The sequence below is a fragment of the Callithrix jacchus genome, chromosome 8 (genome assembly GCF_049354715.1).
Source record: "Callithrix jacchus isolate 240 chromosome 8, calJac240_pri, whole genome shotgun sequence".
Classification (NCBI taxonomy): domain Eukaryota; kingdom Metazoa; phylum Chordata; class Mammalia; order Primates; family Cebidae; genus Callithrix; species Callithrix jacchus.
Genome location: NC_133509.1, coordinates 23,930,054 through 23,955,687, shown reverse-complemented (window position 1 = coordinate 23,955,687; position 25,634 = coordinate 23,930,054). Strand labels below are relative to the sequence as shown.

Genomic DNA, 25,634 nt, shown 5'->3' with positions numbered 1-25,634 from the left:
TATTTTAAGCTCCCTGAACACAACCTGTGTACCATCTTTCAACAAAGCCTAACCAGCCTCCACACTTAAGCGTCTCCTCCAGGAAGTCACCCCTGACCTCTCAGGGCCACCCCTTCTATTAGTACAATCACTGCACAGTGTGAAAATGATCTGTTCCTGTGTGTCTCCTATACGAGAACTCCGACCTCCTTGAAGACAAGGACAGCCTCACCCAGTGCCTTGCACAGTGCAGAGCTCCATATTTCTAGGGTACACTGTGCTAGACTGAAAGCACTTGTTTTTCCAATATCAAGGCCTTTAGAATCTGGCAACAGCTGTAATGAAAACACTTGAAAATCATGCTGAACTACAGATAGCACCAACAAAGAAAACATTACACTGCTGCTCTGGAATCGAAATATCCCCCAAATAATGAAAAATGACATGCTGGGGGCTGATACAGAGTTTATTGAATTAGATTTTTCTATTTACAACTGAGATCACATCTACATACTATTTTGCTAGTCTACATGAGTACATTATTTCTAACAAGCTTAAGACTTACCATGAATGGGCTCATTCATACAAAAACACACACACTAATTCTTTTAAAACAGTAGTGCATACATTATACTCCTCCTATAAAACCAGCTTTGATTAAAAACCACTAGTTTCAAAGATCAGTCTCTGATTTTGAAGATGAACCAAGATATACACCGTATGATCCTAACATCTATTTTAGTCATTTTGTACAGTTGCTATTTTATTGGACTACAGTAAATATTTTTTAAAAGGACACTGATGAGGGGTACCATCTGGTGTTAACCTTAACCAGATAGCTGGCTTCCTCCTCCTCCCCCGAAAAAACCTTTGGCCAAGAGTTCTCCACTGTGAAGACTGAAAGGACCTGGTGACATTTCAGCATCAGTCCTGTTACCGCTTGGAGGTAACAGAAGCAGGCTTGTGTCCTCCTTTAATTCTACCACACTACATGACTCACAACTGGTTCTGAAATTAGAACATTCACCACTGCACTTAAAATCTTAGGGGCATGAAGAGTCAGCTGGAACAAGGGGAAAAAAGTCGCAGGTGGGTAGGTAAGTAGATGGGTGCATGAAAAGCCAAGCTGCTCTGTCCAACACCAGTGTACATGTGCTTTAACTAAATGAACTCCAGAGGCCAGCAGTGGCACACCTGCTCAATTCACCTTCCAAATCAGAACAAGACCAAAAAACTCAGGCTGGAGTTGTCAACTATGCATAGGTTCCGCCAGTGATGAGGAGCTCATAAGCAGGATCTCTACTCCTTCTGCACAACACGATGCAGGCACACAGCATGCCCAGTAGCTGTTGAAAGAAAACAATGGGGAAGAAAGGCTGAAAACCCTCTCATGGCAGGTGTATATTTCTTTGTTGGTAATAGAGCTGTTTCGAAGTTCAATGACTTCAAATCATCAACAAGGCAATAAGAACAGTGATACAAGAAATTTCTTATGAGTACATTATTTAAGGAACTAAGTCCTAAGCTTCAGCTTCCCTCCCAGGAACTCTTTGTGAAAGCAGGGAATCAAGTCTCTCTCATTTGGCATCCCCACTACTAGTCTCTTGAGTGCTGTCCAAAAGAATTTCCTGCAGCGATGGAGACATTCCACTTCTGCACTGTCAAATTTGGTAGCCACTAGCCTCATGTGGCTACTGAACCTGAACTGTAGTTACTGTAACTAAGGAGTTGCATTTTCTTTTTTATTTAAATTAATGTAAATGTAGACACATGTGGCTAGTGGTTACCATCCGGATAGCAAAGGTCTGGGGAGTAGAATGAGCAGGAATGTGTGTGTTTAATGGTGGTCTTTTCAAGGCTTTTGGTTTTTGGAGAAACGGGCTTTATAGGAATCCACAAAATTCAGTATGTGAACAGCCCTATGGTAGAAAACCAATTTTGATGCCAAAAAAAAAAGGATTGGGAAGTTTGTTTCCTTCACATTTACTATTTTTGAAATTCATGGCTCTGTGGTATTACATACATATTACTTTTGAATGGTCACTCTTCCTTCATCATTTTCTTTTAATAAGTCCTAATCCTTCTGTGGTAGCATACTGGAATAGTAATAAAGTCATGCCATATTATTTTGGATAAGCAAAAGGATAAAGCTGGATTAAAGAGAAAATGATTCTAGAATTCTTGACCTACCTTCTCACAAAATATAAACAGTAACCAAAGGGCTAAATAGGACAAAGTTAATTTGCTGTTCTAACTTCTCATTGATGGGGAAAAGCCTCAGTTATTTGATTTTAAAAGACAGGACCCTCTATACATATGGGGATCAATCTAATTTCAGCAAAATGTACCCAATTCATAAACAGCCTCTTGAAGTTTGAAGTGGAAGATTAACTACTACTAAGACACACATACACATGATGATGCCCTCAATCTGAATTCTCCATGGCATAAAGTCACCCACTCCAATTCTACCCTCACATTACCTATATTCTGCCCATTTGGGATATATATTTGCTGCTCAAATCCATCAGTTTCACTATTTGCTGAGTGCTTACTCATGCAAAGCACCTTAAACACACTTAAGAGGTGAATATTGTTTAAAGTTTACTAAATAATTTAAGTCAATTCTAGACTGATGTAGTACCTAATTCCTAGAGAAATACATTTCTGTTCTCTGTACATCAAAACATTGTTAGAACAGCTATAAACTCAAACACAGTTATGTTCATAGGCAATGTTAAATTGAGCAATAAAAATGCTCAGCTCAGAAATCACTGACTTGCTAGGGGGAAAAAAAAATCTCTCTTCCTGCCCCCACCTCCCCACATTGCTTTCCATTGGTTAACTTCTATTGGAGGAGTCAGCATTTTCAAAATGAGGTCTGAAATAAGTATTTCTTTCCTGATTTGTTTATTTCAATGAAGTCAACTTGTATTGATCTTAAAACAATTAAATAAGCTTGATAAAATTCTACTCATGCTTGGAAATCAGTCTGCTTAAGAACATTAAGCTCTATACAATAATTTCTCATCCTCACCATCAAGTATTACAGGCTCATTTCCAAAGGCCTGCTATACGGAAATTTCATTGATTTTTGAAATTTTTCAACAACAGACTTGGAAATATTACACAAATATTTTAGCTCCAACATTATTTCTTGCGGTGAAATGCTCTCCTGCAATATTCAAGGCATAAGAACTAAACTTCACTTAGCCCAAATTTAACACCCAGAAACTGCAAAAATTGCAAAAAAATGACAAGTGGTCATTAAAAAAACTGACTGCCAAAGTAAAATGTTCTATGATATACTATGTAGGTGGTGGTATGGGGAAATAGGCATTCTTACACAAAAATGAGAATTCTTGCACATTAGAAACACTCTTTGCTGTAAAAATTGAAAATACCTATCAAAATTCATTCATACATTCTGATCCTGTAATTTCATGGTTATAAACTTTTGCTATAAACAGCCCATTAATGTTGATGAAAGTATGCCCATAAAATGGAATACTATGCAGCCATGAAATTAAAAAAGCAGATCTATATCCAAAATACACTCATTTGTTTTTAAGAAGGTACAAAAGGTTGCAAACTGTATGAATCCATTTATATAATATTTTGCAATGTTGCCAGGGTGTGAGGGGAAGGAGAAGGAAGTTACTCATTTTAATGAATAACTGGTAATTAAGGAGGAGGAGGAGGAGGAAAGAGCAGTCTCCACTGGCTTCACACATGGCATAGAGACCAGAAAAAAAGCAACATAGCCTTGGGAAACAGTTCTCTATGAAGTCTGTTCTTGATCATTCTATCTTGAGGACATGCCAGTTTCATGAGACCCCAAAATAAAGACACGATTCCCATTTTCCCCATATTGCCTTTGTAGGAAACCTTACAGCAGATACTCAGGAGCTTGACAAATCAAAACTTAGATTTTTGTCAATTATTATGACCAGACTCTTTAAATATAAAATTCATAACTGATCATGAGTTAATTCTTAAATTAACTGGCTATTCTCAAAGAAGTGAAATATTCTGCTGATTAATAAAGGGTATATACAGTTTTTTTTTTTTTTGAGATTGAGTCTCCCTCTTGCTGCCCAGGCTGGAATGCAATGGCTCAATCTCAGCTCACCATAACCTCTGCCTCCTGGTGATCTGCTGACCTCAGGTGATTTGCCAGCCTTGCCCTCCCAAAGTGCTGTAAATTATAGGCATGAGCCATGACGCCATGAGGTCAGGAGTTCAAGACCAGCCTAACCAATATGGTGAGACCCCATCTCTACTAAGTGGCGTGCACCTGTGGTGCCAGTTATTCAGGACGCTGAGCCAGAAGAATCGCTTGTACCGGGGAGGTGGAGGGTGTAGTGAGCCAAGATTGCATCACTGCACTCCAGCCTGGGCGACAGAGCGAGACTCCGGCTCAAAAAAAAAAAAAAACCACCTAATTCTTTTATATAAAAAAAATCCTGTTATAATAATTATCTGCTATTTTTCAGGTTTTTCTTTCTTGGTCATTTTGGTCCCACCCAAATCTGGATTATTTAATGAACTAGAGCAAGAGTCACCAAACATTTTCTTAAAGAACCATATCATAAATATTTTAGGCTTTGCAAACCAAGACAAAAATCAGACTCTGCTCTAACTATTCAACTCCACCATTTTACCTCTGTATTTTATCCAGCTGAAGTGTCAATCGTCAGGTTTCCTGACAACATTTAGGAATTTAATCTTCTGAGAATCTTATATTTGTAACTGGAGGTGAGTACAAACAGAGGTGGGGGTCGAGCTTTAGTGTTGCCACTCTCTGTGTGATGGTCATGTCATACTATCCTTGCTTGCCCTAAATTTTGTGGCAAAACGAAGAAGACCGCAACTAGAAAATCTCCATAGCATCCTCTTCAGCCTTAAATTTCTATATTAGGATCAGTGTACAAGCACAAAAGCTCACTGATCTTTGAGTTATTTCTGCCTTTGTTCAGGTGTTCCATATCCAGGGCACTAATCTATCAGATTTTGAATACCCAAAGCTTAGATGTTTATAGGTACTCTTAATAACAATTAGGGGGCCAGCGGGGTGGCTCATGCTTGTAATCCCAGCACTCTGGGGGGCTGAGGTGGGCAGTTCATGAGGTCAGCAGTTCGAGACCAATATGTCCAATATGATAAAACCCTGTTTCTACTAAAAAATACAAAAATTAGCCAGGCGTGGTGGCATACTCCTGTAATCCCACCTACTCGGGAAGCTGAGGCAGGAAAATCGCTTGAACCTGGGAGGCGGAGGTTGTGGTAAGCTGAGATCATGCCACTGCACTCCAGCCTGAGTGACAGAGTGAGATTCCGTCTCAAAAAAAAAAAAAAGAGAAAATTCTTTTATTATTTCAGATGAATTTTCTCCCCTTAAAAACCTAAGCTTTTTAAATTTTCAAAACCACTAGGTTTTGAGTGTGTCAAAGCTCTGAATCCCTAAACTTGAGCAGCCTTGCTGAACTGAAAATATCAAGCTCTATCAGCTATTACTTAGGTCAGGGTGACTTAATTATAAAACACATATGACAGTCATATTTAAATTAAGAGACTAGTTAAAATATTGATTAGCCCCTATTAAAAAATATTTAATAAAGAAATATCTGCCAGGCTAAGCTGCTTAACTAGATGAGGGACATAGCTAAAGTGCTTATTTTCATCAGTCTTCTATATACATGTTTCATATTTCATGTATGTAGCTTTTTTGCTGCATACTAATACATGCAGCTTTATTACTGAACGTAAAATCATTAAGAATGCACAGTTCAGAATTCTACTTGGGAAAAGAGACCTCCTTCATATTTCATTATTTTTAGCTAAATGAATGTGTTTGCATAAATAATCAAAATATGAAATAAATCCCTGCTGATCATCAGATTACTGCTATGCTGAGCTGCAAGGTAAATGCTTAGAAGGGCAAAGACCATGGCAAATAAAGAGGTAGGCTTTTTAATGAATCATTTCAGGGCTGTTTGAATATCAGCAAAGTAAACAATCATCCTTTTGCCATTTTAAAAGGCCTTTCCTACACTAGCTTCTGTTCAAATATACAAAGAGCAAGCAATCCAAGCAACTTACATTTAAACTAGCAATTACATTGGTTTTATCTAACAATTAATAGATATCTACACTTTCCTTTAAAGACATTTTTAGGCCGGGCGCGGTGGCTCACACCTGTAATCCCAACACTTTGAGAGGCCGAGGCAGGTGGATCACGAGGTCAACAGATCGAGACCATCCTGGTCAACATGGTGAAGGCCCGTCTCTACTAAAAATACAAAAAAATTGGCTGGGCATGGTGGCGCATGCCTGTAATCCCAGCTGCTCAGGAGGCTGAGGTGAGCCGAGATTGCACCATTGCACTCAAGCCTACGTAACAAGAGCGAAACTCCGTCTCAAAAAAAAAAACATTTTTTTTGTTTTTGGTAGAAATGGCGTCTCATTGCCCAGGCTGGTCTCGAACTCCTGACCTCATGGGATCCTACTGCCTCCATCTCCCAAAGTGCTAAGATTACAGGTGTAAGCCATCATACCTGGCTCTTTTAGCTCTCGAAATAAGCTTCAAGCTTAAGAAAGCATAAACTGAGGCTGGGCACCGTGGCTCACACCTGTAATCCCAGCATTTTGGGAGGCCAAGGTGGGTGGATCACCTGAGGTCAGGAGTTCAAGCCCACCCTGGCCAACATGGTAAAACCCTGTCTCTACTAAAAATACAAAAATTAGTTGGGCATGGTAGTGGTTGCCTGTAATCCCAGCTACTTGGGAGGCTGAGGCAGGAGAATTGCTTGAACCCAGGAGGCAGAGGTTGCAGTGAGTCGAGATCACATCATTGCACTACTCCAGCCTGGGCGACAAGAGCAAAACTCTGTCTCAAAAAAAAAAAAGAAAGCATATTGCTGGGTGCAGTGGCTCACCCCTGTAAATCCCAGCACTTTAGGAGGCCAAGACAGGAGGATTGCTTGAGGCCAGGAGTTTGAGACCAGCTTGTGCAACATAATGAGACTCCATTTCTGCAAAAATAAAAATAAAAATAAAAATTAGTTGGGTGTGGTGGTCCATGTTTGTAGTCTTAGCTACTCGAGAGGCTGAAGCAGGAAGACCACTTGAGCCCAGGAGTACAGGTTACAGTGAGCTATTATCATGTCACTGCACTCAAGCCTGGGTGACAGAGTGAGACCTTGTCTCTATTTTTAAAAATTTTAGTGCAAGAGACCAGAGTTATAGTACCAGTTCTTGATTTAGGTATAGAAACCCGTAAGGACAGAAAAACAAGAACTAAAAGGAGAACTAGCATACGAAAAGACTGAATAAAGCTTGTATTTCCAAACTGAAAGAAATATAATTTGTAAAAATGTTGTGATATTCTATTTTTTTTTTTTTGAGACGGAGTTTTGCTCTTGTTTACCCAGGCTGGAGTGCAATGGCACGATCTCGGCTCACTGCAACCTCCGCCTCCTGGGTTCAGTCAATTCTCCTGCCTCAGCCTCCTGAGTAGCTGGGATTACAGGCACGTGCCACTATGCCCAGCTAGTGATATTCTATTAAAATACCTTCAAAGAATATACTATGACAAGAGTTTGTTTATGTTTTGAACAGGCCACTCACTCATCAAGAAAGACAGTAAGGCAAACAGTTCCCTCCCCATCCAGATTTCTGGTTTTTTTAGACTATTCTGAGTCTAAGTGTATAGACAAGAAATGGAAGATGTGGGAAACCGGAGACCAGTACCTCAGTCACTTCCACATTACCTACATACACAAAGATTCGCTGTGATGGGGATTAAAACCATTCAGGGTTGACATCAAAGAACCAACTCACTCTGATACCAGCTCCTTGGCAAGCTGTGCTTACCTGAATAGCTGCAAATGCCAGCGCGGCCCAGATCACATGCATCATGATTTCTTGTAGCTTCTTCACAACTAGAGCCTCACACCCCTGTAACAAACGCAGTCATCCTCATTAGAAGTCTTCTTTAAAAGTGGAAGCTGCAGATTCACAGGTTAATGACAGAAAGGAAAATGACAGAAACTGAAAGAGGGAGAAGATTCCATGATGATATAATTTATAGACACATAATTAAAGCAAAAGACAATGCATTTGATAATTTACAGTAAAAACAAAATGACATTAAAGACAAGCAAAAGGTGGGAGAAAAGAAGTTCCAGATGGTGATAAGACGTGGTGAAAAACAGGTTAATCAGGTTAACTCAAGTCTTGGCCAAGAGACTCACCTCAGCATAGAGGTCGGAAGGGTGGGCCAAGCTGCCATTACAATTGCTGGCAGTCTCCCTGCAGCAGCTACGAGGGACACTCTGGTTTTTGGTTTCTTTGAACCAATCTGTATTTTCCCAGTCTGAGTAGTTGTGAATTCCACAACAATGCAGCTAGAAGAGAAGAGAATAGGTATTATTCCTTACAAAACCCAAATATCTGAGGTTCCATGTACTATGGAGCTTTAAAATAAGCTACTCTAGACCAGTGATGTTCAATATAAACTTTCTATAATAATGGAAAGTCTCCGTGGTCCAATATAGTTGCCACTAACCACATGAAGCTCTATTTGGCACTTAAATTGTGGCCAGTGTGACTAAAGAATTATATTTTAAAATTTCATGTAAACAGTCAGATATGGTTAGTAGCTCTAGAACCTCCATTTGAAAAGTACATTGCCAGGCCATGCACAGTGGCTCATGTTAAATATCTTACATGTTAAATATCTGGTTCCAAGTTAAATATTATTTCCAATGAAAAGTGTTTAAAATATTTTGTATGAAAAGCATGAGATTTGCTTTAAGACAATGAAATAAAAAATAAGTGGGGATAATTAAGACTGACAAAAAGTTGTTATTTTTGAGGCAACGCTGGGGTGCAAACATCTATACTATTCTACTTTTGTGTATGTCAAACTGTCCATAACAATTTTTTCGACAGTCTGTCTGTTGCCTTTTCTGATCTCGTTTTCTAAAGGATATATAGACCTCCCACCTCCCCTAGAGTCTATCTGGACTCCCACCTTTCCTGTGACACATACCTCGCTCTTCCATTATCACCCCTTTGCTAAGTATTTTGGGAGAGTACACACTGGGGTCAGGGAAGGGAAAGTCAGATGATAAAAAAAAAAGTTCAAGATGTTTCTTATCAGGCCAGGTGATAAAACAAACTTTTCAAGGGTGAAGGCTGGGGAAAAATACTGGTCACATCAGGATAGCCATGGATGTGAAGAGACATGGCTAATTTACACAGAAATAGCAATGAGATTAATGTTGACCCAATAGTGATTGAAAGCTCACCTGTCTCTGTACATAATCAATAGCCCGGCTAGCAGCATCAGGGTTGGTTCCATTGTAGGTCTTATACACTTTCTGAATGCTACGATCAACCTCATTTTCCACCTGAATCAGAACAAAGAATTCAGTCCCTCGAAAATACTAGTAAAAGTAACATTAGCCAAAGCTCCTGCTAAAATACTTAAATGCAATGTTTACAAGTTGCTAGATCTTTATGGATTTCTTGTAAAGTTTTCTCCCTTCCTGCTTTCATCTTCATATATAGATGAAGGCAGGAAGGAGAAAAGTGACAGGTAAAAATTCAGACATATACCACACAGATTAAAGTGTTCAAAGAGAAGATTGTGTGCAAGATGGCAGGCTAACAATGTATTCAAAAGGGAGAAAAGTGCAGGCTTGGGATAGATGTCCTGAATTATAAACGGATGCCTTCCTTGTACAAATAAGTTCAGTGTGCTCTCAGACTACTCATTTTCCTTTCCTAAAGGAGGCAAAATAAAACAACTCTGAAGCTCTGATAAGATACTTTTAGGACAAATGCCAACATTATCTTCATTTTATTTATTCAATGTTCAGAGCTGGCTAAACGTGCAAAAGTAATCAGCAGGTTAAAAAAAAAAATCAGTCCTTAGAAGCGGTACCTTCTGAAACAGCTGCTGTTCAATGTATTGCAAAGAGGAGACAGGAAACAAGCGTCATAGCTTATTGCTGCTAATTGCTAAAGTGGCAAGCAAGTGTAATTTAGTGAAGTTTGCTTGTACCGGATCCTCCCTATCCCTCTGAGGATTGGACCTATCTAGTAATTTTAACAGTGATATAAGAAGTCCATAAAACTGACAACCAGATCATAGGTGGGGACATAATCCATCGTATTTTTTTTTAGCACAGTTGTATAGTACCTTACATATCAATGGTCTGAAAATTAACTTGGCATATTATGCCCTTGACTCAAAACCATTAAGTTACAATGAGAATGAGTCTATTATGTCTTTACCATGCCTCTAAAATTATACCCATATTAATTAATTTAAAGCAGCCTATTTAGCCTTAAGTGGTACTAGAGGTAGACAGCAAAATCAGGCAAAATAGAAAGGAAAGAACAGTGAAATAAAAGAAAATGACTAAGAAGAATGAAAGGCAAGAAAGGAGTGCTGGCAACAGCTGCCTTGGTGTTCTAAGTTGGCAGGACCCCTTCTTCCTCAGGATGGGGTGGAAGGTAGGATCACAACTCATGACATCCTTTTCTATGTTCAGGAATGAAGTATTTTTTAAAGAGACAATGGAAAACGAAATCTTAGGTTTGGTTCTTCTAAAGCAGAAATCAGAAAATTATGGCTCTCCCTCATATAGGCAATCTATGTGCTGAGGAAACCTGAACAAACTTCTCAGCTGATTATTCATTTGCAGCTATAAATAGCTATAATCAAGAACAATACCTATATAATACTCTGCTATATTAAATGAGGTCAGGAGTCTTGATATGTAAATATTTGCCAATTAACTTTAGATATTTAAAATACAGATTAAACAAGTAAAGCAAAAGAAAACATTTACTCTGATAAAATGAATGTGTTGTATTTTACTTGAGAAACTTGAACCACTTTTAAGGCATTATGAGAATTACAATAGACAACATACCTTTGCTCTGTAAACGTATCCCAAAACCACAACAACAACTTCTGTGACAAAAACCAAAAGCAGGATGATGACAAACTGTAAGAAAAAATTGTTTAAAATTATATACAAATGAAGAAATAACTTTAAATACACTCTTGATTAAAAAAACAATATCAGAAATCACTGTTGGAAGTTTAAATGCTAACTCTGTTCCAACTGTGAGAGCCAAGGTGTCTCATGTTCAAGAAGAGTATCGTAGACTATACTCCTGCGTGTTCTGACAGCACATCTTACCGTGGCAAGTCCACAGCGACTTTCCCGGATTGTGGCACAGCAGCCAATCAGCCCAATGATGAAAAGCAGGGCTCCTACAGCTATGATCACTACAGCAGGGATGAGAGTGTACACATCTTCAAAGAAGTGGTCATAGTCGTCATAAGTGATGAAGACATAGGCTCCCACATAGCATAAAATGCCAGCTGCCCCCTGTAGAAAACAAAGTCAGTACTGGTCTCTAAGCACTGCTGGCAAAAAATTTCCTATATTGCTTAGTACAGTATAATTTAATGAGTTACACTGTTACAGACTTTTTTCAGTAAAGCTGAAAAATCTTCTATGATTCCTTATTAAGAACATTTCCATACAAGATAAAGTTAAAAAGCTGTCCACACTTCACCTACTTTTCAATAATTAATTGTTCAGCTAGGACCAAGAAACCATAACCAAGAAATAACAATGATGGCAACACACACCTACACATCCCTAAAGGCTTACTGTAGCTCCATTCCACATCCCAGATGGGTTAGTATGGTGTCGGGGATCCCTTCTCACTACAGTTGCCCTCAGTAAGTGGGGAAATTTGGTAGAAATGACAGAGCTAGGGTTTGAACTCAGGCAATCTGACTCCAGAATCTGTACTTCTAATCACTACCTACTCCACCTCAGGGGAAAGAAAATATACCAACTAGTAAGCATGATACCTACACCCCACTTCCAAAAAAATCTTGCTGTCCTAGAAACAGTGAAATGGCAAAGCTAGAGGGCTCAGTCACTAAAGAACATTATAAACCCTCTAATAATTCTTTAGAATGGTGGTTCTCAAACTTTCAAGTGAATAGGAACTGCCTGAGGATATGAATAAAATGCAGACTGGTTCAGGAGGGTGGATCCTGAGAGTGTGCATTTCTAACAAGTTCCCCGGTGATGCTGGGGCAACTTCTTCTCGGAGCACATTTCCGGTAACAGGGTATTAAAGACCTAAAGGGAAGGTGAGCACACAAAGGCAAGTGATAGGTGTGCCTTATTTCAGCTGCTGCTCCAGGAATCCCTCTCCAGCTGCAGTTTTACTTTCTCTGCTGTTGTTAATTTTGCTATCTTTGGATACCAGCTCTGTGCTGGCGGCCCGTGCCACTGGCTTATATGCAAACAAGCAAATGCAGTGTCCAAGTAACTGAAAACATTTGGTCTAATGAACTATCATTTGTAGAGCACTTTGAAACTTTCACAAGAGGTATTTCATCATCCTTTAAAATTTAACATATAAATCATCTTCAAACTAGAAACAGCTGCCACAATGGTACTGGAAATATCATTAACTTCTCTGAACCTGAAAACCCAGATCACTTAAGTTTATGACATTTAGTAAGCTTGGGCATCATCAGTATATTTTCTTACACAAGGCCATTAGGATCATTGTCAGATGAGGAAGAAAAAGACTCCACTTACGTAAATTTGGGAAAGTAATTTGATTTTTAAAAAATGTAACATGAACTTTTAAAATGAGAAGACAACTAGAATAATGAAGGCAATTTTTAAAAACATTGTTTTAAAACTCTCATCCTCTGGCTTCCAAGAGGCCCCACTGCTGGTTTTCTTCCTACTTCCCCAGCTGCTCACGTATTCATTCTCTTCACGGACTCTGAGACGTGAGTAATCTCCAGGGTTCTGTCTTCAGCCTTATTCTTTAGTCATTCTCTGGGCTCTCCGTGGGCTACATGAGCCATGGCTTCACTAGTCATCGTAGCTCACTACCTGAGCTATCATCTCAGACCTATACATTTCCACCTGCAAGTTCCAGAGACATGGCAACATCAACCATCTCAAACCCTTTCTGCCTTCCTGCCCAGCCTATCTAATCTTCCCTTACATTCCCATCATAGCAAAAGGTACCAGACAGCTAATTTTTCTGGTCAAACATCCGAGGATTAACTCTTTCCTTGCCCTACCTCTATAGCCCATCGATCACAAAACTTCAAGTTTACTTCCAAAACATTATTTGAATACCTCAATTCCTCTTCAATCCCACTACAGTGCTTTATCTTAATTTGGGCCTTATCTTATCCCTTTCACTTAAAATCAGGATGAGACAAGTGAGTCCCATGATGAATCAAGCTGTTCTTCCTTTTCAGCCTCAGATATCATTACCCCTCACGCACTGTGAACAATATAAAACTGTTATACCCAAATGGACCACATATTCTCTGACTTCTTTGCCTCTGCTGTTCTCTCTAGAATGCTCTCTCTTCAGATGCCTGGGAACTCCTTGTCGCTCATTAAGATGAAGCTTAAATGTCACTTCATCCTTTTGGAAGCCATTCTTGACCATTTCAGGCTGGATTAGCTACCTTGGAGGACATACACATCTCCTAGTGCATGGCTCTAACAGAATATTTATCAAAACGGTTCCAATTATTGCTATTCCTGTCTCAACACACCTTGAGAGCACAAATTGTCCCCACCTGTCTTTCAGCCTTGTATCATCTAGAACAGTGCTTGGCACATAGCAGGTATCAGTTAAAATTTATTGAGTATACCTCATCTTACTGCTTCCCTTGAAATCACCCTCCCATCTCTATCATAAGCTTTGGTGTATATTTGCATTGGTTTGTATTTCTATTTGGTTTGTAACTGGTTTCTCTTTAGCTCAATGCTTATACTTTTAGTTCACTATTCAAATATTTGGCAATTTAATCCAGCTGGCTGAATTCTGATGGCTATTACAACTGGAATATATTAATTTATCATAAGTATCTGTCATAAATATAAATGTTGTACTTATAGCAAACTGCCTGTTCAAAGGTTCTTGGAGTTCACTGACATATTTGCTTTGGGGCATAGAACTAGAGAATGAAGGTGAGCAAAAAAGTGGGGGGAAAAGAAGAGAAATAGCTTAATTTTAATTTGGGTGTATTTGTTACAGAAATATGCCCACTACTTAACAATCTTACCAAATACCCCTTTTTATTGACCACTTGTGTGATATATATTCACACATATTTTGCTAAATAGTATCAGTCCTCAAGTTAAATTAGAAGCAATCCAAAGGGTAAATTAATCAAATTTCGTCATTTGTTTCCACTAGGGATTTCTCTATCCTTTAATGTTGTAGCTTTTTTTTTTTAATCCAAAAGGCAATATTTATTACTTAAAAGGCTTGAATTAGAATGAATTCCATTCCTGAGCTTTTGATAAGTTTTAGCCTATGTATATTTAAATGAAAGTAAGAGAAGGACTTATGTCCTTAACAATCAGCCTGAAGAACTACTTGCATTTTAGATATAAAATGATGAGCTTTCAATCTAAAAAGACTGCTATGAGAATCACACTCAGTGCTGCCTGGAGATGGGCCAAGGGAAACGTTTCCCCTGCTGCCACTGCCACTCCCCCTAAAAGGGGCACTCACCTGAAACTGAGACTTGGTTTGTTTTTCTGAAAGCAGAAAAACCAACAAGAGACAACCACACGTAAAGCAGATGGAATGGAGGGCTGTGGGGAGATGCCATTTGTAAAACTGCCTCTTCTTTTCTGATAGACTATAGAATAGTTTATTTTCCCAGTCAACACTCAAGTCACACAACAAGATGAGTGCATAATAAAGCTCTATTTGGCAACATATAGTGAAAAGAACTTACTAGTTGCACACACCAAAGAGGAAACTGCACTGATTGCTGATATGAAACCATACACATCAAACTGCTTATTAGAGGATGTGTTTCCTAAATTGAAAACAGCTTCAAATTTTGCTTCTTTTACTGAAATCTGTTTATGGTGCTTATATCTTCATGAAATGACACCAGTTACTTTGAAAATATAGAGGAGGTATCCCAGTAGCGACTGAAGACCTAAAAACAGCCAAAAGTAATTGCTGTAATGGTATCCAACCATTAGTATGAAAAACACCCAAAAGAACATGGAAAACACTAGAGTTTGTATGGTAAACGACAAAAGGTTATAAGAAATTCCTAACTAGTATGCATAGGGACATTGTCGTCAGCTTTTTAATGTAAAAGTTTGTGGCTATCAGAAAAGCTATAAAAAGGTGAGCTTAAATTCTTCTTTTGAAGGGCTATGATGGGATTGAGATCTGTCAAAGGATCTGAGCTTTGCCAACAAAGCAGCTGCAAAGGAGCGGGGTGGGGAGGAGGGAGGTGCAACAGAAGAGGAGATGAAATGTAGAACTTGGAAGCAGCTGAACTGCTTTAGTCACCACTGAGAAAATCTGAGTCTATAAGGAGGATTTGTGCCAGGACAGTGTACTAAAAATATTCATCCTTTTTACAAAGAAGTGAAAGGAAATTTAGGCGAAAGGCTGAGGTCTGAAATTACAGAAAGAATAATAGCTTTTAATAAGCCTGTACTCTTAAGAATTTTAAAACTTTAGGAGAGCCAGTGCTTTTCCACGAAGCTGTTTCTCTAAAAAATAAAGCCATCTTGTCTAAAAGCATGATACTTCATTTTATGCTTTACCCTTCCTCTACATAGGCGCAAGTGTGAAATCTCTTAAAGGTATTTCATTTTTAGATGAGTTTCCACAGCTTAGAAACTAGTTTTTGGGGCAGGTAATTTTCAAATATTCTATGAAACAGACAAATGAATAACATGTTAAAATCTGTAAAACTACTAAATTCTTTCATTTTCATCAACTACAGTGTAACTTGCCATTGGAATGTGGCACTATTAAAAATGAAACAACAGAGCTACTTTATCTCTGTGGTCAAAAGTATACCTATAAGGAGATTTAGAAATGTGAAGGTGAAAGCATCCCACAGAACATTTTGGGCGAAGCTGAAGCAAAGAACAGAAGTTATTTTCTTGCAGTGGTATGTAGTAGACGCTGATGATGACTCACATCTAGAACTGGCAAGAATCAAGACAATGTAAAGACAAGGCACCATCTGGACTTTATTCAGCTAAAAGCACAGTGCCTGACAAATTCTTGCTTGCCTGTGTGAATTGCTCCTTTGGAGTGATTTCTGCCAAAGAATCAATTAGTAAAGTAGAAGTGAGTGGAGTATTGAGAGAAAGGAAAAAAAGTCAACAAGTAAAAAAGACTGAGCAAAAAAATGCTGTACCCAACTTCATAAGAAAGCAGGTTTTAAAAGCAGAGGGAAAAAATGGGCAGAAATCCATCTTATGCATTTAACATTTTATCCAGAGTTTCCTGTACTGTCATATTAGTTTTTCATATATCTCATTTCTCTTCTGGGAAGAATCACTGGTAATTCCATACAGTAGATTTCTGAAAGCTTCCCCAAAATCCACCCTTATGCCATTACAGGTATCTTAAAATCATCTTAAATCGTTTAGCATTCTACTTGCCATAATGTATATTCTCTAATTCAACCATGCTTTCTTTCAACTCTGACTTAATCTGATAGAATAGTTTATGTCACTACACACAATTACTTCCTATTTAAGTCCACTACCTGCATATTTCATTTACTCTCCTACCAATTATCAAGGGGAAAAAAGGCCATTCCAAAGACTCCAAATCCTCTTTCAGAAATTAAAGCTACTCTTACCAAGAATTTCTGAAGCTATTAAATAGTATCATATTTTACCTAACAAACTGGTCAATGTTCAAGTTAAGGAGTATTTTAAAGATGTGTGAGGGTGCAGAGAGAAGGGGCCTCAGATGGGAGGAAGCACAAACTAACAGAATCATCCTGTTGGAAAGCAATCTGGCAATATGTATCTGCCTCAGCATTGATGCCTTTATACCTACTCATTCCACTTCTAGGAATCTATCCTTAAGAAAGTTAGTCAGAAACACAGATTTGTGTAGAAGGTAATTCATTGGGCTGTTATAACGAAATTGTGGCTGCAAAAATGAAAATGAAAAAGCCCTGGTATTCAGAGGTACATCTACATTCAGCCCTGAAATATTTTCTTAAAGCATATTTTAGTAATATGCTTGTGGGTGTGATGGGGAAAACACACATCTCACATATTAGAAACAAACCAAAATGTTAATATTGGTTGTCTCTGGGTGGTAGAACTATGGGTGTTATCAGTTTGCTTTTTAAAATACTTTTTAGTGTCTTAAGAGAAAACACATCACCTGCATAATCAGAGTAATAGTTAAAAGAATGTCTGAAATTGAGGCTTTGCTGTTCTATCGCCAATAAATTAATTCCTAAATGTGTCCTTAACCAACCAACATAAAACAGGCACCTCTTGAAGCATGGCATGGCGGCTCACGCCTATAATCCCAGCACTTTGGGAGAGTGGATCACAAGGTCAAGAGATCGAGACAATCCTGGTCAACATTCGGTGAAACCCAGTCTCTACTAAAAAAAAAAAAAAAATTAGCTGAGCATGGTGGTGTGCGCCTGTAATCCCAGCTACTCTGGAGGCTGAGGCAGGAGAACTGCTTGAACCCAGGAGGCGAAGGTTGCGGTAAGCTGAGATAGCGCCATTGTACTCCAGCCTGGGTAACAAGAGCAAAACTCTGTCTTAAAAAAAAAAAACACAGGCACCTCTTCCATCCTAAATATTTTAGGCACCTCTGCCAATCTCTCCCACTTGCCACTTTTCTCAGGTCTGTGTGGCTTTGACTCATCCTGTACATGTTATCTTATTACCTAACACAATTCTTTCAATGCACATTATGTTCCTTTTCTCATAAATAATACTTTTCAAGGAGACAAGTTTTTTAAAAGTTGTACTTAAACTGGGGTGTAAAGTTTTGTGTTCTGTTTTTTTTAAACTCACGACTATACTAATGAGAAAATTCTGTTTCGTTTTTTCGAGGCAGGGTCTGGCTGTGTTGCCCAGGCTGGCCTCAGTCTCCTGCGCTCCGGGGATTTTCTCATCTTAGTCTTCCTCATAGCTGGGATTACAGGCACGTGCCACCATGCCTGGCTAAGAGTGTCAAGTTTGATAAGCCACTTTTGCCATCAACAGCACTATTATTATTGCCATTCTTCTTAATAAGAAATATTTTCATCATTTTATACTGCTATTACTCTGATGATATGCCAAGTCATAATCCTCAATTCTGCCTTATTTTTACTTTTACTTTTTCTCTATTTGGTTTTTCATAATCATTGTTTATCCAGCTCAACAAAGTTGTTCTATTTAATCCAATTTATATCTACTGGTTGAACAACTGAAAAGTTCAGGTGGCAAAGAAACTCGAGACTAACCAATTGCCATTGCCAAATTATTGTAACAGCATGGAAGCTCGTTGTTTCCAGACGGTAGGGCTCCTGAGGTTATCTGAGAAGCATGAAATTTAAATATGTATTTTCTTTTTGACCCTCTTGTACCCCATCCTACTCTAACTGTAAAAAGAGTCTTACAAAACCGTAGGAGCCTGAGGTCCTTAAGTTTTGTAAAGCTAGAGTTCATCCATGTCTGGGTTATGTGTTTAATCAGTAGTAACAAAAAGTTACAAAATGTCAACATTTATTCTAGAACCTCTTTAGATTAAAAACAACACATAAATGCAGATAATTTTTAAAAATCTATTACCTCTGCCTAACTACGAAAAGGAAGAGGGTGAGGAAAAGGAAGAGAAAGAAGATATGTTAATATTTTTCAATAAAGACTTGAGACCACCTGTGAGATTTCTGGGGGAAAGGTGCACCTAGGAATTTAATTTGATAAAAAGTCTGCCCTCTCCCCCTATTAGGTGTCAGACAACAGGGAATGTATGTTTACTCGATTTCTCAAAAATAGGTCAAGGGTAGATATTCAATATGCATTTACTCACGAATGATGACTGACTACCTGTTCGGTCTAAATACAAATTTTATGGAATACGTTTTCCGAAAAAAATCAAACAAGCCTAACCTGAATTGGATCTTACGGAATAAATCTCATTAAATTATTTCAATGCATGATAAATATCCTAGAAAGCTAATAACTCATTCCTTAAACTGCAACTAGGGAGTGCTCCTGCTGATTCCAAGTTCTAAATGATTACTCAGGGCCACAAGGCCCTTGATCAGCAGACATTTGACTGAAGAGTGTAGTAAGAGTGGAAACATTCATTTTCTTAACTGTTGAAGACAAATGAAGACATACATTTCCTATTATGTACTTGCTTCCTGACAAGTTAGATTTTCTTCTAGTGAATTGAAAACAAGTATGAAAAAGAAAAGTTAGCTGAAGGTGTGTCCCAATTACATATTCTTTGTCAGAGCAGTCATTCATGATAGGAGAAATACAGGAAGTAGAGAAACAAATTCCAGGATATCAGATACAGGTTCCAGTTTAAAAGTATCTTATTACCACCTGGAATGTGTAGAATGCTGGAAAACACAAAGTATGTACAAAAATATTTGTGACAAGGGGGAACCACACTTGAAATACCTCATAATGAAATTTTATTTTTTAAACAAAAGCATGACGATATAAACCTCTTGGCAATTTGAACATAGCAAGCATATTTTCACGTTATAGCCTACATAGCCTGCTCCTTCAGTTCTGAATCCCCTCAATCTCCCAATCTCTTCTAAATCACCCCAAGCCAGCAACTTATACTCCAGATTTTTTCCCAAGATACACTACCCAATCACCTTGTCATTCACCCTTTAATTCTCTGCCTAACACATCACTCTGATTATTTTTCTTGTTTATTTTTAATTGTGTGACCTTGCTTCACCAGAAAGTAAGTTATGTAAGAATAGGGATTTTTCACTGTCTTTTCGTCATTTATCAGCAATATAAGCACAAAGTAGGTGCTCAAATATTAGTGTTAATATTTGTTTAATAAAGCAAATTTTCCTTAATTATACATTTACAGACATATAAGTCTGTAAGTTTTATTTTTTAAAGCAGGATAAGTTTTAAAGGTTACATATGGCTTTCAAATATAATTTGTATGTATAAAGTATTTCATATGCTGAATGATGGTTAGTGAAGGTGCCATGTTCCAAAGCTATTTCTAAAGGCATTTATTTAAAAGGTGTTTGACTTTTTTGTGGTACTTCCCCCACTCCACAGGCGTCTGTGTTATATTATCACCTCTCAGATGAAAAATAGCAACCTAAATAGATATTTAAGATTATAAATTATATAAGCATGAACAAAGTTTTCTGTTACAGTCCTTGTAATGCCTAAGATAAGTATGAGCAAAATAAGTATTAGCCAACCAGTTTTTCTCATATGGTAAAAAAAAAAAAAAAAAAAAAAAAAGATAATTTGTACAACACAGGACTTGATTAACTATTCAGTAACTTATCAGAATAAAAACTTACTATTAGGAAGTACTGATTTAAACTTGTCTTCGATGCACCCTCTTTGGTCAAATATGACCTACCAAATTAAAAATCCTGTCTGACCTTGGTACAAAGGTACAGTTTACAGCATGGGCTAATGACTTTTTAATACAATAGCCGTTAAAATTTAGTCATTTGTCAAACACTTCTAAGCTTCTTCAATAAATCCTCACAAGTCTAGCATGAATACACTTATACTTAAAGCTACATCACTCTATAAAAACAGAGATCCAAGTTGTATGTCCTCTCACTTGTCCAAGATTATCTTTCAAGCTACAAATCCTAATATTCTAGAATTTGGTGAGAAACTGTCTTGGTCTGTTTTCTGTTGCTTAGAACAGAATACCTGAAACTGGGTAATTTAAGGAATTTTTACATACATGGAGGCTGAGAAGTTCAAGGTCAAGGTGCCGTATCTGGTAAGGGCCTCCTGCAGTCCTGAAGTGGCCCAGAACATCACATGGTGAGGGGGACTAAGCATGCTGGCTCAGGTCTCTCTGCCTCCCATTCCCATGAAAACCCATTAATCCATTCATGAGGGTAGAGCCCTCATGACCCAATAACCTCTTAAAGGCCCCTCCTCTCAAAACTGCCACACTGCGGATTAAGTTTCCACATGAGTTTAGAAAGGACAAACATGCTAACCACAGCAGGAATTTCCTATTTCCATTAAGACAAACTTCAGGATTTTCGAAATGATTGTTTCCACTTTTGGTTTGTGCTTTCCACAGTAACATACTTACAGCATTGTTCCAAACTATCTACACCAAATCAACAATAACGATTTTAGCTGTCAGATCATTTAGAGCCTGAGTATTTCAGGTATATATCTATCTCCACATCACAGCTCAGTGAACAAACTGCCAGCTGAATCAGGATATCAAGATATAAGAAGGTGTAGTTTAAAGGTCTTGCCAAAGCAATTAAACTTTGACACTTGTTCACAATCAGTCATTACCATCCGACAGTGAAGAGCCAGTGCAACAGAGTTAAAGTTTTTATTGCCTACAGTTGCCCAAAGGAACCTAGGTAAACTTCTGATACGCTCTATGGAGAGAATGTTTATTCTTCCACTTACACATCTCAAGGCATTAAGAGGAGGGAGGGGCCACTATATAGGAATATACTTATTAGAACTGAAGAACACATTACAAACTCTCAGGAAGAGTCTTAATATTTTTTAATGTACTTCCTCATAATGACTTAATTCAACACAAAGGGTCATGTAAATACTGGTGCAGTTTCTAATTTTAGCAATGTTAAAATCAGTATGCTTTAGAGAAGTGATTCTAACAAGTTTCTTCTCTTTACAAATCTTCTGAAATCACACTGTCCTAGCACCACAGTCTCTAGAGTATGGGACAACCTGGGTTTAAACGCAGGCTCTACCACACCTTGGGTGTGCTACTTTAGCTCAGTCAACCTTAATGTTCTCATCTGTAAAATACACATAATATTCCCTGCCAGATGGGAATGCTGCGAGGATACATCACATAATGTGCTTAGCACGATGTCTGGGGTGTAGTAAGCACTCAAATGTTAATTGTCATTACCCGGCCGGGCGCGGTGGCTCAAGCCTGTAATCCCAGCACTTTGGGAGGCCGAGGCGGGTGGATCACGAGGTCAAGAGATCAAGACCGTCCTGGTCAACATGGTGAAACCCCGTCTCTACCAAAAATACAAAAAATTAGCTGGGCATGGTGGCGTGTGCCTGTAATCCCAGCTACTCGGGAGGCTAAGCCAGGAGAATTGCCTGAACCCAGGAGGCGGAGGTTGCGGTGAGCCGAGATTGCGCCATTGTACTCCAGCCTGGGTAACAAGAGCGAAACTCCGTCTCAAAAAAAAAAAAAAAACTGTCATTACCCATCATCATCAGATTCCCACAGTCAGTCCATAAACTAATACTGTGTTGAGAGACCTACCTAATGCTGTTTCCTCATTAGTTACGTTGCACTATGCCACATTTGCCCCCCTGGCATATCTGCTTAACTTCCTTATGAAAGCTCACAAAAACTTTACTACCCTACTAACCAAGATAAATGGTATTGTTACTAAACAGTAGGACTTCAATTTTGGCAATAACCCACAATAAAACGCACCACTGAAGTTCAAAATAACTTTCTTCACTGGAATAACAGTACATATATTTACATACTAACCAAAGATTCAAAGCAATCACTTGGAACTGTTATTTTAATTTTTAAATTACTGTATTTTAGTTATTTAAAAATCTAAAGAAAATGGTTACCGTATTTCCAATATTTTGTTACATGAACAATTCTAGTCCCTGAGCTTGAATAACCTAGAAGATGCCTAATAATCTTCAAAATCAAATAGTCATGGCCATAAATTCACAAGGAACTGTAAAGAGTACAAAGCCACATCTCTGCCTCTTAAGTAGCTCAGTAGCTAACAAAGTGTTTCTCATTTGGGGACTCCTGAAAATTATTTTTCCTTTTAAAAAGAGCCTGTAACTAAAAAAATGAAAAAAACATGATGCTTGGTTTTCTGTTCCTGTATTAGTTTGCTGAGGATGATGGCTTCCAGCTCCATCCATGTCCCTGCAAAAGACATGATCTTGTTCTTTTTCTGTGGCTGCATGGTGTTCCATGATGTATCTGTGCCACGTTTTCTTTGTCCAGTTTACCACTGATGGGTATTTGGGATGGTTCCATGTTTGCTACTGTGAATGGTGGTGCAGTGGATAAACGTGTGCACGTATCTGGATTATAATAGAATGATTTCTATTCCTCTGGGGATCTACCCCAGTAGGTGGGATTACCGGGTCCCAGGAAAACGTCATCTAATTTCTATATGTCAAGAAATAGTATTCTTTTCATTTGTTTTCAGTCATTTAAAAATGTAATACTATTTCAGTTATGAAACAAATGAAAAGAATAATATTATTTCAGTCATTTAAAAATGTAAATGCTATTCTCAGCTCTCCGAGAATACTTGTTTTTGTAGAAAAACAGGTGGCTAACCGTTTTGTGCTCTTGGGTTGGAGACTGCTGACTCCTGGTTTATAACAAGATGCTATCAGTTAGTGACTTAATCGTCGTAGAAGATATTTTTCTTTATGGAATAAAAAATGTTACGGATGCAAAAGTAGCAGCAGGTATATAGATACGTATTAAATTAGCAAGAGATGCAGTTACAATGGTCAGATTCACAAATCATGCTACATCTTCAAAGAGGAGACTGACTTGACTTTTGCTTAGTGGAACTGGTTGTATCTACATTTCATTCTGCACAATAAGTCCATGAAACTGAAGAATAAAATAAAAAAGCCTGTAACTCAAACTAAAGTATAAGAAACACCGCTCTAATTGGAAAAGAAGAAGTCACGTAAGTCCCAGTGTCACCTGGGTGGTTGCAAACTGGTCCTACCTCCCAGTCAGAATTCTTCTTCACACACCAATGCCCTGAAGGATTCTGGCAATACAAGTGTGTAGTGAGTGCTTTTTAATACATAAGCTTCCTTTTATGGGACAGCTGTCAGGATATGACAGTTTTATCCCTTGTTGGGGGGCTGCAGGGAGGAGGAAAGGATTCTTTCCCGAACAGGTGTGTGTACGCGTGGGAGGGAAGAGCTGAATGAGGACCAGTGAGATGGAGGCGGGGGAGGAGGAGGAGGCGGCGGCACAGAGTAAGGCTAACGGGAATGTTCAAGGAATGCTGTGGGGACTGTGGACAGAGCAACCTGTCCAGGGCACGCAAGTGTTTAAGGAAACGACAGGTTCAGAGAGGCAAGGTGATTAGGGACCAGACTGAGGACTTCAGCTGCAAGACCAGGTGAAGGAGCCGAAATTTATTCCACCGCTGAAGCTTCTGTTTTTCTTATTTTTAGATAAAGTGGTGGAGGAAACGTTTTGAAAGGTTTATCCGGGTGCAAAGTCCAGATGGACCGGACTCTCCACCTAGACTGGAGGGTGGAGAGACGGATAGGAACAGCATAGGTTACTTACTATAAAATTCCCTTATGAGATAAGAACCCAAACTAAGACGACATGGTTATAAATACTCTTTTCTCCGCGGGCGTGCCCCCCCAAAATTTCATAAGCCTCCTTTTATTGAAAGTGAACTCACCACTCTTAAAATCTTGTGACATCTCAATCACACAGGGTTATAATCTCATGGTTTGGTCATCCCCATGACCAAAACAAACAGACCGATTATCTCGGTCAATAGATTATTTGGCTCCTCGAGATGAAACCCTTCATTTTCTGGGCTGGTGAGAGCCAGCCGGTTCTCCACACACAAAGGGCGCTGAGGGGAACGAACCCCCGCCCCGGCTTCGCAGCCTCCCCGCGGATCCGCCCTCCTCGGGACGGCCCCTCGACTGCGGGCCCCGACAGACAGCGCGCAACCTGAGCCTTTGGGGAAGATATTATTTCAAGCCCGTTGTCCTAGAAGAGTCTGTAAAGAGCGCTCGCTCTCCGTCCAGCCGGCGACTCCAGGGGGCGACGGGGGCCCCTGGTACGGAGCCAGCCCGCGTGGGCCGAGGGCCGAGGCGCCGGCTGGAGGCCCTGGAGTATCGGAGGCCCTGGAGTCTCCGGAGGCCCTGGAGTCTCGGAGGCCCTGGAGTTTCCGAAGCCCTCCCTTCGTCGTCCTCCGCGCCCGGGCTCCCGGCTCTGCTCGGCGGGGACTTCGCGAAGCCGCCTCGGATCCGGCCCTACCCTCGCCTCAGCGGCCTGAGCGCCGCCCCCGCAGCACCCGTCCAGGCCCAGGCCCAGGTCCCGCCCCCACAGGCGCCTCCGCCGCTGCCTCGCCCTGCCCAGCCGCCGGCCCCTCGCCCTGCCCGGCCCGGCTCGGCTCACCCAGAAGATGAGGTTGAGAAAGACCAGCACGGTCTTGGAGGAGGTGATGCCGCACTGGCCCATGGCGCCGGTGGCCCACGGCGGCCCGGCCCGGCCCGGCGAGCGGGGCTGCGCTCACCGAGAGAGCGGCAATGGCGGCGACGCCTCCCCGCTGGGAACTGCACTGCCTGCGCGGCTCTTCCCGCAGCCCCTGCGCCGTCGCGCCGCGTCGACCCCAACAAGCGCCTCTCTCCTCCGCGCAGCCGCCGCAGTCCCCTCAGGGCTCCCGCGCCGCTCCCTGGCAACCGGGTCCCGCCCCCCGTGGCCGGCCGCTTCAGCCAATCATCTCTACGGAGGCTGCAATGAGGCCACGCCTCTTAAAGGAGACAACGCCTCACGCCTTTTCCGGGCCTCTGGCCGCC

At 39.8% G+C, this 25,634-nt stretch overlaps 1 protein-coding gene across 1 annotated transcript; it reads right to left on the bottom strand.

The window, feature by feature from the left end:
* Positions 1–427: 427 nt before the first annotated feature.
* Positions 428–25,489, bottom strand: TSPAN3 (tetraspanin 3). Its single transcript, XM_002763449.7, has 7 exons — positions 25,234–25,489; positions 11,202–11,393; positions 10,929–11,003; positions 9,294–9,395; positions 8,235–8,387; positions 7,855–7,938; positions 428–1,325 (listed from the first exon to the last, which is right to left on the bottom strand). Exons 1-7 carry the CDS (start codon positions 25,294–25,296, stop codon positions 1,233–1,235), a joined length of 762 nt encoding a protein of 253 aa, XP_002763495.2. The 5' UTR covers positions 25,297–25,489; the 3' UTR covers positions 428–1,232.
* Between the last annotated feature and the right edge of the window lie 145 nt (positions 25,490–25,634).